The sequence below is a fragment of the Micromys minutus genome, assembly GCF_963924665.1.
Source record: "Micromys minutus genome assembly, chromosome: 6".
In the NCBI taxonomy this organism is placed as follows: domain Eukaryota; kingdom Metazoa; phylum Chordata; class Mammalia; order Rodentia; family Muridae; genus Micromys; species Micromys minutus.
In genome coordinates, this window is record NC_137975.1 from 73,477,608 (window position 1) to 73,492,915 (window position 15,308).

The following is a 15,308-nucleotide window of genomic DNA, read 5'->3' on the forward strand; positions in this document are numbered from 1 at the left end:
TTTCAGTATTGATAGAAAGGCAGAAGCCAGACCAACAAGTCATTACAATGAACATTTGCAAGCAAAGAAGTGTGGACAAAAGGGAATACTATGGGACACATTAAGACACACTACAGCTTCCACAATGAGATTTTTTTTATGCGTTGCTGGGGAAAATGCAAGAGTAAATGGTGGGTACATGGGGAAGGGAGATGAGTGGGAATAGGGTACATGATTGGAAGTTCACAAAAGAACTAATTTAATTAAAAGAAAACCTCAACTCTAGATTAATAAAGAATCTCAACATCAGACCTGATACATTAAACCTAATAGAATTCAAGAAAGAGGTTTGAATTACACAGAAAAAAAAAACTTTGTGAACAGGAATCACAAAGGACAAATAATAAATGGAACCTCATGAAACAAAAAATACTCTGTAAAGCAAAGGACACTACCATTGAGTCAAAGTGGCAACCTACAGAGGAGCAAAATATTTTTATCAACTGCACCTCTAACAGTGGGTAATGTGTAGACTGTGCAAAGAACTAAAGTAAAAATAGTCATCAAGAAAACAAATAGCCCAAATTAAAAATAGAATATGAATTTAAACAGAGACTTCTCAAAAGACAAAACAAATGGATGACAAAAACTTAAGAAATGATCAACACCCTTAGCTAGCATAAGCATGTGAATTAAAATCACTATGAGATTTTATCTTACTCCAGTCAGAATGACCAAGATCAATGAAAATACTGCATGCCAGCGAGGATTCTAGGAAAGGGAATCAACTGTTCACTGTTCATGTGAGTCCACGCTTAATAGAGTCACTACAGAGATCACTGTGGAGGTTCCTCGGGAAGTTAAGAATTGAACTTCTTAAAGATCCAGATATGCCAAGCATGAAATATATCCAAAGTTCAGGTTATTAAAGAAGGACTTGCTTATTCATGCTCACTGCTGCTCTACTCATAAAAGCCAGAAATTGGAAACTGTCTAAATGTCCATCCACTGATGAATGCATAATGAAAATGTGCTGTTTACAGATGGGAATGCTATTCAACTGTTGAATAAATAAAACTTACACTTATAAAGATGGAGCTGGAAACAATCATTTGATTGAGGTAACCCAGACCCTAAAGGAAATTTATCACGTGATTTCTCTCATATATGTATGTTAGCCATTAAGCTTTCACTACATGTGCTATAATCTATATCACTACAGACGTCAGGTGCCTAGTGAGGGATCAGGAGGGAGAATGGGATTTACCAAGGAAAGGGAACTAGAATACAATATCATTAGGATGAAACATAAAGGGAGGTGAGAATGAATGGTAAGGGAGAGAACACAGAGAGGGACAACTAACTCTTTGAAAAGCCATAATATAGAAAAGGGAATATACACATATAGGAAAGGGAATGAGACAGGCACCTTATAATAAAAAGAAATGTCACAACTAGATATTTTATGTCAATAAGTAAAACCTCCCAGGCCAAGAATGGGTAACATCTTGTTGAGTCATTGACCAAAGCTGTCCTATGAAACCTCCTCCAAATGTCACAGGATACTGCCAAGGGTACTGAGTGTACTCCATAACTTAAATGTACGGCCCTTGCTGAGGGAGGCATGTATGTCATCAAAGAAGAGAAGTTGAGCCTGTTTCCAACTAATAGCTACATGTCTCCAACTAGCATTCATGGTACTTAAAGGAGTCTGCAAATCACCACAGGAGAAGGGGGGTCATTAGTGTCAGGGATCGACAAACACTGCTCTCTACAACAGTGACCTGCTGCTATAGAGACACCAGTGCCATGGGAGTAACCAACCACTTTGCCTTTTAAATTAAGAACTACTTCATAGGATTAAACCCTTATGACACAGCTGAAGTGGTTAGATATGTGAGACTAGATGGGCCATGTGCCTAACAAAATAATCTATTATTCTGCAAAAGGAAAACAATAAATTGTCTCGTGCGACATATTGATATACACATAGATCAATGAGTGCATCTTCAACGTTCATCAGAGAAGCTTCTTCTAACAGTTGATGATAATTAACACAGAAACTTGCAAGTAGACAATGTGCAGAGAATGAGACACTTTGAAGCACTTGGTCTTGAATGGAATGTTTTCATCATCTCTTACTCCTCAAGGCTTGGGTTTCCATTCAGAAGAATTAAGCACGAGGGCTGGAAAACCCAGAAAAGATGGAACACTATGAGGAAACAGTGTGCTGCAAATACAACAGGTTTTGTTCCAGAAGGAACTAACACAAATTGTAGCAGCACAAAAGACCTACACAACTTCAAGATATACAGGGTCACAGCACTGTGTAGGAGAAAATATTTAAAAAGAAATCCATGCTACCACTGGCATGACACAGAGGGGTCGGGGCGGGGGGGACGGTCCTATTAGCAGCCCGGAAGACAGGCTGACCCGTTCTCATCTCAGCAGACTCTCCACCTGACTCACTAAGTTCCCACGGTGGGTCGCTGCCACACCAGCCCCATGCTGCCAAATTCCCACCTCTAGTTTGGGTGCACTTCTCGCAAACCTATGCTTTGCCTCTGTACCTTTTTCTCTGGAACCCAGCTAAGCTGCTGTGTGAAGAAAAACACCACACAATTTTAGTTTAAAATCAACAGATAACAGAATTGCTGGGGACAGCAACTAGTATCCCAATTTGTAAGCTATTCTAAGTTACAAATCCTCCAGGAGCGGATCCCAACAGATCTGCTACCTGAACCGGGTGCCTCTCCTACCTACATTGTGTCTTCCGTGATTTCTTTCCGTCCAAAAGACTGAATCTTTTTCCTGCTTTCCCTATTCCTCTCTCTGACCTGGAAGTCTGCCTCCTCCTCACCCAGTGATTGTTCCCCTGAAATCTTGATTCATTAGGGGAATGCTCTGCCACAGCACTGAGAGAGGGGAGTGGACATGGGTTTCCATCACTAAACAAGAACCTATTTGCATTTAGTAACTTCTGGAAAAGGGACACTCACTTCTCTCTAACGAAATGCTAGGACAGGTCCTCTGTCCAGGAATAGTTACCTAACACAAAATGGACTCCATGGTTTGATTTGTTTTATGAGCTTTTGTTCTGTTTTGTTTGAGCTTTTCCCCCACTTTGATTTATTATTTGGTTCCTTTGAGTTTCTTCTTTTCTGGTTTGAAGCATTGGGGCTTTTCTTAGGGAAGGGAGCATGACACAAAAAGCAAACATAAAGTAAGGTGCACAGGGAGGGATGGAGGACATGCTAGGTGACAGGAGAAGGAAATAACATCAAAATGCATTCTACAAAAAATTTTAAGGAAACAAAAGAGTATCGGAAAAAATCTCAGAACCAACTCTGAGAACTTGAGCTACAGGAGGATTGGGGCTATTTGTCATGTTGCTAAGAACCAAACTCAGGTTTTCCACAACAGTAATGAGTATTCTTAACTACTGATCAACCTTGCCAGCCCTTGTTTCTATGTATCTTTTTGAGAGTTATTCTGAATTTATTTTACTTTTTTGATGACCACTGTTCAAAAATATTATTCTCAATACAGAATATTTTATGATCTTATGCCAGTCAAATTAATACACTTATGATGTCCTTACATAACCAGCGTTGAGTAGCATGGCCCTGACCAATGAACAAAATAATCCTTTGTTTCTTGTAGTTAGCCTATATAAGATGTTTAATTATAGTAACAGAAAGAGATTAATAGACAGTATGATCACTGGCTTAATATCACGTTCCTTGTCCTTTGTGGTTACTCTGTATTTTTATTTATGAAGAAATTAACAAATACATGGATAGGTGATTAATTATAAGGAGGTTAAAAATATAGATTGCTGAGAACCAAGTTAGAAAGGTAGAGTATCTTTGGAATTTATTCAGTTTGCGTTTGGAACCTCTGAAATGCTTTCTGTCAAAAGGCAGGTGCTAATAACTATGTGAGAAATGAGTAAGTGACTGATACCGAGATAGTCTTGACGTCAGGAGAGGTTGCTTGACAGTTACATTCCTTCATCTCTAACACTTCTGCTAACCGAGGGACATCTATATATCTCTAGCATTACTTTGTATTTAGATTGTTCATCAGTACTAGAAGTTTTCTTTTGTAGACAGTTTTTCTTCTTTCAATATCAAAATTTTCCCATTCAAGCAGATGCATGCATCCCCACTAGAGCCCTCCTATTATGTAGCCTCTCTGGGCCTGTGGATTGTGGTTTAATTATCCTTTACTTAACAGCAAATCCCCATTTATAATTGAATACATATCAAGTTTGATTTTCTGGGCCTGGCTAACCTCACCCATGATGATTTTTCTTCTTCCATTTATTTTCCTGCAAATTCAATGATGTCATTTTTTCTAACATTTTGAAGAGTGGGAGGAAGGACTGTAGGAACCGAAGGAATCAAGGACACCAAGAGACTCATAGAATCAAGCAGGGTTCATGGGAGCTCACAGAAACTAAAGCAGCAGTCATAGATCCTGCATGGGTCTGTGCTAGGTCTTCTGCATACATGCTGTGGTTGTTTAGCTTTGGAAGTTTGTGGGACTCCTCACAGTGGGAGTGGATATGTCTCTGACTCTTTGACTGCTTTGGGGACCCTTTTCCCTCTATTGGGTTGTATTATTAAGCCTTGGTTTAAGGGTGTTTGCCTAGTCTTGTTGCAATTTTATGCTGTTCTTAGTTGATGTTATGGGGATGTTTTTTCTGAAAGTAAATGGGGGAGGTATGAATCGAGAGGCAAGGGAAGTTGAGGGGGGTGAATAGAAAGAGTAGAGGGAGGGGAGGTTGTCGTCAGGATATGCTATAGAAAAAGAGACTAAAAAATATTTTAAAGTGTACCTAGATGTACATTTTGCCTACATGTATATCTGTGTACAACTTATATTCAGTGCCTTAAGAAGCAACAAAGGGCTTCAGATTTTCTGGGTCTGGAGTTACAGACAGTAATAGCTAGGTGTTATGTGGGTACTGAGAAAAAGCCAGGGTCCTTTGCATTAGCTGCAAGTCTTCTTTACTCCTGAATGACCTCTCCAGTCCTTCTAAGAGTAGTTTTAAGAAGGTCATATGATAATGTCATTGACTCTAGGAAAGATTTTTTCCAAGGCAGGAAGTTAGAAGTAATAAAACAAGGTTCATTTTCCTATTATGACAATACCCATATGAAACTCAGCCCAGAGACTGAGGGAGAGATATGGAAAGGAATTTTCAAAAGGACTCAAGATGGCTGAGTACCCATCTGGATGAACTCGTACGTTTTCCTGACCTTTGGAATGCTCACCAGGAGAAACACCCCCAAAGCACAGATTTCTGTTGCTATAAAAAAGGCATAAAAAGAAAAGATAAATATATTTCAAAAGCAATCTGTTCAGTGTAAATACTGTCTACTTAAATTTTTTCTTTATATACAGAATCTCAATTCATACATTAAAGTGCAATAAATTATCCATATTCACTTTATCATTATAGAGATAATTATTTCCTATGAAAAAGAGATGAAATAGAAGAAATTTGAGAAGGAGATAATGGATTCAAATTTGAACTGTTAATTTTCTATTTGTCTTAGTTGTGTCTGTGTGTGTGGTATAAATGCAGAATTTTGCACATGCTATATGCACAATTATATATTTCAATATTCAAGTTATCTTTAAAATTTTTAGAAGATTTATTCATACGTGTGTGTGTGTGTGTGTGTGTGTGTGTGTGTGTGTGTGTGTGTGTGCCCACATGCCATGGTGTGTGTGGAGATCAGAGAATAGTTTCAGGAGTCATTTTTCTTCTTTAATTATGTGGATCCAAGGGATTAAACTCATATCATGAGGCTTCTACACTCAGAGCCATTGCTGGCCCTCATGTCTTTTCTTATACTGAAATAATTATTGGTAATTATGTCAAACTAATAGTACTAAGTTTATTTTAATAAAATAAGATATTATATAAAAGTCCTTATTAAAAGGTATTGAAGATGAAAATCTTAACGTGAAATGGATTTTATTTTGAATTAGCCCCATTTGTGATAATCAACATCACAGGAGCCCGAAGGAAGTATGATTGACTAATGTTGGGTGGTTATAAAACTTTCCCTCTGCCATATGCCTAGTTATAAAGCTTTGCAATAACCACTGCCCATTGCAAAGAAAAGCATCCATGACCAAAACGCTTATAGCAACACCAATCTATAGGCATAAACATAAGTTTTTAGAATTTATTTTGTAATTTTACATGTACTTCATGACATTTTAACAAAGTACCAGCTGTAGCCTCTCACTTCGGCTATATATATCTTACCTATGCAACAGGCTTCTGACCAGGTTATGGGATCAGATGTAAATTTACTCCTAAATATTAAGTTTCAAATCCAACCAGAAGCATCTGTTTGCCCCATATCAGCGCTAATAGCATTGCAACAGTGGCCATGTTGAATGTGTCAGGGCTGCCTGTCTGACATGCTTGGACTGAGATGAGGACAAAAGGTGCTGCAGAAACTGGGTGTCCACATGGGAAAGACCTGCCCTGGGTTTCTGTGCCTTGCTCTTCACAAGCTTGACTCTCAGTGGACCAAGCACCTTAAGTGAAACAAGACACTACAAACTGTTGGGGGGCATGGAGGGAAAAGAACTTCAAAATATAAACATAGGCAAACTGATTCTCAGTAGGACTCCTTTGTTCTTCAGGAAACAGAGAGTTGATAAATGGGAATTCAGGAAGATAAAAACCTTTTGAAACACACACACACACACACACACACACACACACACACACTGAATAAAGTGAAAGGCAGATTACAGAATGGAGAATATCTAGGCAGGCTATAGACTGACTGCTTTGTCTGTATAGGTGATGTGCTTTTAGAGAAGACCAAGATCTCTGTTGCAGCCTGACCAATGCTGCTAGTCTGCTTTTCCTGAGATGTTCTTTAACTTTTCCATAACAGATCATGAGTGCTGATTGTTAGAAGCATCTTCATCCCTTAGTTGTTGCTTCACATCAGCCTAGATCTCTTTGCCTTGGTCTCAGGACCTTCCCTGCATCACAGTGCACTGGGCTGGGGGAGGTCTGAGGTGCTGTTCTCCTGTTTAATGTCTGTTGTGTAGCTCTGCTTCATGACATCATCATTCATGTCTGTCCTCCAGGCCAGAAGACATTCTTCAGAGTAGTCACCTTAAAGCCATATTAAATTCTACTTATCCTTCTTTTTTACCATCAAATTTTGCTTCAGTTACAGGGACATGCTTCATACAAACATGTCACTAAGGGTCACTCAACTTTTTTCAATAAAGTTGATTTTCCCAACTTTCATGGTCCTCTTGACATCATCATTGGCCTGGATCCTATTCTGAGATCCCATTGTAATCAGGATGGATGACTGACAAAGTTCTCTCTGACAGAAAGTCTGTAGAATACACCCTCTAGGTCTTGCTTGTTCTCGGTGGCAGCTACAGTCACATTCATCCAAGTATTTCGTCACCAAACTTTTGGGTCTTCAGTGGGTCTAGAATAGCACATTGTGCTTATACTTACTGAATACTTTAGCATGCTGGAAGCAATCAATGCCAAATAATTACTACCTTCAGATTGTAGTATGGAGGGAATTAGCTTCTCTCTGGTCAACAAGCTGAGCCCAGATAAAGGATATTCCCTTGTTACATGGAGGCACTAAAAAGACATAAGCCATGGCTAGGGAGATGGCTCAGTAGTTAGAGTGCTCTCCTTGCAAGTGTAAGTGCCTACTGGAGTGGCCTTTTCCTGCAATTCCAACCTCAGAAACTGTCAGCCTCTCCAGAGGAACTGGGTGGTGAGATTAACCAATCTGGTATTCTCTGTTCAACATAAATATCCTGACTCAATAAAATGGAGCAAGATTTAAATTCCTGGCATCAGTGTCAGACTTGTAGATGAGCACATACTTACATGTGCCAACCCACTCACAGCATGTGTACATATGTTCAACACACTCGACAATGGAAATTGCAAAACAAAATTATAAGGCAATTGGCATTTTAAGGATATTAGGAAAAAATTTTAAAGCAAATGGATTTATCTATTGTTTGGCTGAAACAAGGATAGAAAATCTACTCCTTTCTCTCTCTCTGTTTCACTGTCAAACTTTTATAATAGAAAGAAATCCTAGGCAAGGTGCAGTGTCATCAGAGCTTCGTGAAGCCTCTGTGGAGAGGCAAGTTTGTCTTCTCATGGTGCCAGGGCTTTAGCTTTTCTTCTCCTCATGGGTGACTCATGGGATCATTGCAAAAGTCTTCTGATAGTAAAAATTTGGGGGAAGGGGCATTTGTCTCTCTTTAGAACATCTCGTGTCCTGTCAGGACATTTAAGTCCTGACACCTCTGTCCCTGTTGCGCTCAAGCTCATGGCTCCTGGGACAGCCCATGACAAATGGGAAGTGCTGGGGTGCTTCCCTGACACGGTAACCATGGAAGCACAGTGAGGAAATACACATGTGACAACTGTTACTTATTCCTGCGTTATTTGCTTTGCTACCTTCCTGGACATAGAATCATCCCTGGGATGACGGCAGTATCTTGAGAACCTAGGATCAGGACAATTTCTGGAATTTTGGGGTCTTCCTGGGCCTGAGGCTGTGGAAGTCACAGGGCTCCCTATGTCTTTTCTCTTCTCATGAACATGCTGCTGGAGTTCCAACAAGCAGATCCCCTCTGAATCCTGCACCAACTAGAAAGGAAGCCTGGAAAACACCAAAATGTTTAGCAAACACCACTGTGAGTGTTTGGGTATGAGAGGTCGAAGGTCCAGTGTTTATAATCTATGATCAAGGTTTTAACACAATAACATGCCAGTGAGCCTTGGGCTGCAGAATTATTGTACACCAAACCTGACATCATCATATCTGACAGCCCATTTGCCACAGATTCCTGTACTAGCACTATAATTTCTAACCGAGTTGTAATTGGGCAGATTCAGTGGTGTGTTATTTTTCTCATTCTGGAATCTAGCAATGTCACATAGTTGAAGACCAAGTCTAATGTCCTGTGATGGCCTTTCTTGTCTCACTGTCATCTTCATTCTGCCATAGTAGCTCACCTCAAATGATTGGAATTTCTTCTACCTAACTATTTATTCCTGCAGTGTCTATGGGAAAAAATGCAATAATCATTAATGAAAGAAGTCTTACCTGCAGCATTTCCCCTATACAAATAAAGGGATGAAGTCACAGGACAAAGATGGTGGATAGAAAGATGGAAAGAGTCCACATTCCATCTCCCTAGAAATCCTTAACAGGTCTTAAGATTGGGCAGAGACAGGGTGCTTTAGAAGAGAAAATAATTTATGATAATGTTTAACATTTAAATGTGGTAATTAGAATATTAAGACAAATGACAATTTGGCGAAAAATGCTGTAATACAAGCATTTGAGGTGCTGAGTTACCTCAACACCAGCTTGTGCTGCATAAAGATTGCCAGGTCTACCTATATTGCATAGCAAACTTTACAACCCCATGACTAAAGTACATAATGGAAAAAAAAATTTATAATATATATGCCTTTAGCCCATAGAGAAGACATATAGAATATATGTCTATACTTCTTAGTGTGTGTGCAAAATATTAGGAACCTGGACATCTCTGCTGATCAGAACATAGGGACTGAAACTAGCATAACCAAGTTCTAAAAATATTTTCATATTTAGTGAATTTGAATCATGTGTTACTGAAAAACCTGTGTAGAAGGAGAGAATAAAATCTACCCAATAGAAGAAAAGGAAGCAGGTCATCAGGATGAGGACACTCCATGTAGCTCTGATCTCAGGAGGGGAGTTGTTTGCAAACCTGGAGCTGGAGCTGTAAAGGTAGAGGACTCGCTTGTGGTGCTTATACAGATGGAGAGCCATGGACCCACTGCTCCAGCCCATCAGACTCTGAAAGATGACATCACGAAGAGTCATGAGAGAGAGGAACAGCCACTTGATGATTTGTCTGGATGGCAGCATATAGCAGTGTCCTATGTACATTTCAGACACAGATCTGTTCAATCCACTGCCTGCTTTGATGTAGGAGAGCAAGTTGGAGCTTATGAGAACATTAACAAACCAGAAAAAGAGGATAAAAGGCAGAACTTGGAATGATGTTTGTGGTTTGAGCTTTGTCCAAAGAGTGGTCCGGGGACTGATGGTGACAGCCTGGACCACACTGAGGAGACAAGTGGTGCATATGGAAAGGCCCCGTGCCATCCTAGCCAGATAAACCACAGTTTTACAGCCAACATCTCCTAGGAAATTATTGAAATAGAACACTGTGGCTAAATCTCTGATCCCTGTGCAACAAATGATGATCATATTAGAAAATGCCAAGTGAATGAGAATAAGGTCAACAGGCTTTTTCTCAGTCCCCAAGGCCGGCATGCATACATGTCTCACAAATATTAGGGTATTTCCTAGAATTCCAGGTCCAGTAAGAGAAAGAAAGATTACTGTGTGGATAATATTATTGCAATTCATCTTCTGACGTTGTGTACTACACTAGGAAAAATCTTCTCAGAAACACATGTAAGATTTTCTTTGTTTATTCTGATGAAAATAATGGTATCAGTGATGTAAATATATATGTTTGTTTCCCTGAGGATGCCTGATCACAGTCTGTTTTTCTGTTTTTTTTTTGTTTTTCCATCCCCATGGAATTGATGATGGCTACAATCAGGGCATAAATTTGATAGTGTCCTGCCTTTCAGGATTCTTCGTCCTTCACATTCACATGACCATGCTCTTCCCAGACAAAGGCTTGATGCATGACATCACTTTTGCACTTTTCATGCCAATACAGTCCAGACCATTGTCCTGGCAATGTCCTTTCTTTCTTTCATCTCACCCAGTGTGAGCTCAGGCTACTGGACTGTGTTTGTGCTACTTACTGATCCTCTTCACTGCCCCATATACAACTATACAATTGTTGATGTCGAACTAATAAAATGTTGTTGCACTAATAAAAATCCTGCAGCTTCTCAGAAAGTTGTGCTTGTTCAAGCAGACCAGCTTCTCAGGTGAGATGATATGGGGTCTTCTCTTCCCAGGCCCCTTCACCATAAATTACACAGAGGTTAATGACTTGGTATAAAAATCTAGATTGATGGCCTCAAAGTCAGACTAACTGTGGCAAAAATTGTGTTCCCAATACTCAAGAGCAGAATTATAGTAAAAATTATTTCCTTTTAACTTCTATTAATCCTATTTTTACCCTTGCTAATGGGAACACTTCCTCTAGCAAACCATCAGAACTGATCTTGTAGAGTCTTAGCAAAGGCATGTCTTCCTGACTGGTTTATGATGGGTTTAGTCTAATGATGCTTTAGTTACAAAACCTTCAGCCTGCCTGACCTCTCCAATACCTCACACTATGAATGTAATCACTTTATAAATGATATGGTTTTCTCTGTTGTTTTTTTTTTCTTTTTTTTTTTTTTTTTTTTTTTTTGCTTCATTTAATGTAGTAAAAAAAGAGGCTTGGAAGCTGAAATGTATTCATTTGTATCACCCCTTACAAAATACATAGAACTTCACAAAACAACCTTCATTTCTATCTGTCCTCCACAATTAGAGCTTTACCACCCAAGCTTTCCCTGTCCTCAGAAAGCTATGTTTTTGTGTATCTTCTCTCTTACTGCTCTGGGCAGTGACCAGGACTCGGAGACACTGGTTTCTATGTTTTGTGTAAGTATTAGTGTAGTGCCTATTCAAAAACGTTAATAGGCTGCTGAAAAAAAATGTTGGTTTTAAAACTGCACATTAATCACAGAAATGAATTTACAAAGAAATTTGCAGAAAAATTCGAGTTGGACAGTTACTGAGGACTGATAAAGTTTAGAATCCTAGAGAAGTCAATTTCCTTTCTACAACATAGTTGGTAATTATTTATTACTTCCTCCCTTTTGTAATGATGTGAGTTTCAAAAAATTTACTAAAAAGAATGGGTTATCCTTGAAGTATCTTGACCAATAATGTTTCATTTTATATCAAAATCTCTTTATTGATCTGCTTTTAACTTGATACATTTCAGTTGTACTTAAGTGATTTGTGACATGCCTATGGCAAGACTTATAATTATGTACATATTGAGGCAGATATGTGTGTGCACGCACACACACACACACACACATACACACTTATGTCTATTCCAGGACAATTGGATATTTATATGTGACTATATAATATATAAAACATATTTTATAAAAGTTTTCTCAACCCAAACTACTATAATAGGTAAAAAATAACAAGAGCAATCTGTATGAAACTGATGAAGTCAACATGTTTTTCAGAAATGAATCATAAACATTAGGAGCAGAATACAAGATTCAGATATGAGAAAATTGTAAAAGCTCAAGCTTTGCAACCAGTTATTCTGTCTGAAAAATGCTGCCTTTCTTAATTGTTATATGCCCGACATTTTACATTTTACTCGGCCCATTTAAGACTCACTGATGTAGGGAAGGGGTTTGTACCAATGCAGATGTATTGTGAGGATTCAAAGGGGCAGAGACACATAGTGCGTAGAACAGCGTCTTTCCATTGTTAAATATGCTCTAATAACCATTGCTCTAGGATTTTGTGTTATGTCAGTTTCTCCCACAATTCTCTAATGACTGCACACTGTGTTACATTTTGAAGTGGACAGGGAAACTTCAGGAACAGTAAAACAATGACAAAGAAAGGCAAAGTCCTCCATTCAGAGAAAACTAAAGGGCACCTGATATATGACACTCTTGGGTAGAACCTCTCACTCCGTGAGGACAAACACACACACTGGAGAAATAGCACAGAAAAAAAAGGTTCCCAACACTAAAGCTGAAATTTCAGCCCATGTCTCCTGTACCTGCCTGGGCTGTAATGAGCATCTCTGACTCAATGCACCACACACAGCTGCACTTGGCTCCCTTGTGGACATGGAAAAGATCCAGGACAGCAGGTGGGAATGAGAGACTGCTTTCTCCCTGCATCTTGTCACCTTCCTCTTTCACAGGGGCAGAGGAACCCAGACCTTCTCCTCAACCACCTTCCCTAACAATCCTGACCTCACAGCACCTCTGTGAAGGTGAAAGGCAGCTTCAGTCGACTGTGACATGATGTGACACTCACCTGCAGAGTCTGTGCAGGGCTCTGGGTGGTGTCTCCACAGCACAGTCAGGTCTTATTTATCATCCTTGAGCCCTGGTCTCACAAGAACTTTCACTGCTGCCCAGATGTCACCTGCAGGAGTTTGGCTTCTCAAGGGAACATATCCCCATCCAGGATGTCAGGTCTGTGCTCTCCCTGGTGCTCTGTCATTTGTTGAGCCAGAAACTTTCTACTTCTAACTGCAGTATCTGACTTTCATGGTTCTAGGGACTTTTGCCTCTGAGGAACAGAATTGGGAGAAACTTCTCAAAAACTGAATCATTTCCTCTCTGAACACTGAAAAGTTTAATCACGTTATAGCTGGGGAGATGGCTCAGTGGTTATGAGTAACAATTGCTCTTACAGAGGGTACATGTTTGATTCCTGGCATGTGCTTCAAATATTATAGCTCAAAACATGTATGCCCAAACTAGGCCATCCAATGCCTCCCGATATCACCTCCATGACCATCAAGCAAACCTGGTATACACACACACACACACACACACACACACACACACACACACACACACACATATATATATATGCAGACAAAAGACACATAAGGTCAAATGAATGCACCTGATAAAAATGAAGTTTTAAAAGTAAAAAAAATCTCCAAAACACATAGAGTACAAGATATTCAAGGGCCAAAGTCACTGGCTGTTCTTTTTTTGTGGTGTCTAGGGATGAGCAGCAATGCAAATTTGGAGAGATTGTTTCTGTTTCTTGCTCCAAGTGTGGACTTTATGCAAAACAGTCAACTCCTCTCCTGGATGAGTTCTTTGTTTCTCCTCTTGTCTGTATCTAGCTCTTTCTGATGTTCCCTTTATTCTCTCTTCTTCTCACAATGCTTCTCTCTCTTGAGCAGATTGCTCAGTTTTAACCCAGATGAATTAGAGCAGGGTTACATGTAAATCCCGCTATGGACCACACATCAGTTCTGCGGCTCTAACACCAGTTTTGGAAGAGTGTCTTCAGTTCTCATTATACAGCAGAGGAGACTCAAGGGGAAAGCATTGGACTCAGCATCCACACAGCCAGCCCTGCAGAGCTCATACTTTCCTACCCCCACCACTCCTTTCCCTTCCCAGGATCTATCCACTTCCTGGTGTGAAGCAATGCACTGGAATAGTAGTGTTTGAGAACTAATATTCAGTCGACACTTTTGCTCCTCTGCAAGAATATCTGTGCTTCTCAAGCTGAGGTGGATCCAGGATGGGGGAGGAACTGGGCTCCTTAACTTTCTCAAAGATACCACATTATCTTAGCCCTGGATTTCATTTCCTTAAAGGGAGGTTCTGGTCCCTTTGTAGCATCTGTATTTGTCTTACAGAAGAAATACTGTCAGCCCTGCACTGCCTCAGGCTGCTCTACATTGTTTTTTCATCTTTTGAAGTAATATGACTTAGAGGCTGCCTCTAAAGTCAGAAATGTGTGTGTGTGTGTGTGTGTGTAAGACAAAATAACATTTTACATTGTGTCCAGAGCTCAAGTGGAGCTTAACTTTTTAGGATACAAGGTCTCTTAACCAGTGACTTTCTAGGTCTTCAATTTTGATCATAAAATGTTCTTGACTTAGTTTTATGTATGCATGTATGTATATATGTATGTATGCATGTATGTATGTATGGATGATGCATGGATGTTGACACTTACATTTGGTTTTATTCTAAGACTCTGGGTTATTTAGCATCTGGTTCCTGGCCATCCAGACAGTGTGATGCATGAACTTACTTCCAAGTAGTGGTTCTCTAGTGGGACCCATCATTGTTTGGCTCTCCTACAATTTTTGTTGAATCATTACCTGGGCAAATCTTGCAGTCAGGATAAACTGTTTGTTGGAGGTTTTGTAGTTGGTTTGATGTCTCCGTCTCACCGTTTGGAACCTTGCCTGGTAGAGATGTCTGTTTCAAGCTCCATGTATCTGATTACTAGGACTCTTTGCTAGGGTCATCTTCATGGATTCCTAGGAGTTTCCTCTGCACTGGATTTTCATGCAACCCCCACCCACACCTGTCAGCTCTCTCTCTCTAATTTTTCCTCCACACCCACCACCTCTTCCTTCATGTTTTCCATCTTCACTTCTTCCCAGTCCACGTTTGTGCCCAGGTTTTGTTATTGGATGTTTTCTTTACTTGCAATTTGAAAGTAATTCTTTTCCCCAGTTTCCTCTCTGAATTTCACCTACCCCATCCCCACCACGACCCT

General features: G+C 39.8%; 1 protein-coding gene across 1 annotated transcript; it reads right to left on the reverse strand.

The window, feature by feature from the left end:
- Positions 1-9,542: 9,542 nt before the first annotated feature.
- LOC308421869 (putative vomeronasal receptor-like protein 4) lies at positions 9,543-10,451 on the reverse strand (the record flags this gene model as incomplete). Its single annotated transcript, XM_080918343.1, has 1 exon — positions 9,543-10,451. One exon carries the CDS (start codon positions 10,449-10,451, stop codon positions 9,543-9,545), a length of 909 nt encoding a protein of 302 aa, XP_080774469.1.
- Between the last annotated feature and the right edge of the window lie 4,857 nt (positions 10,452-15,308).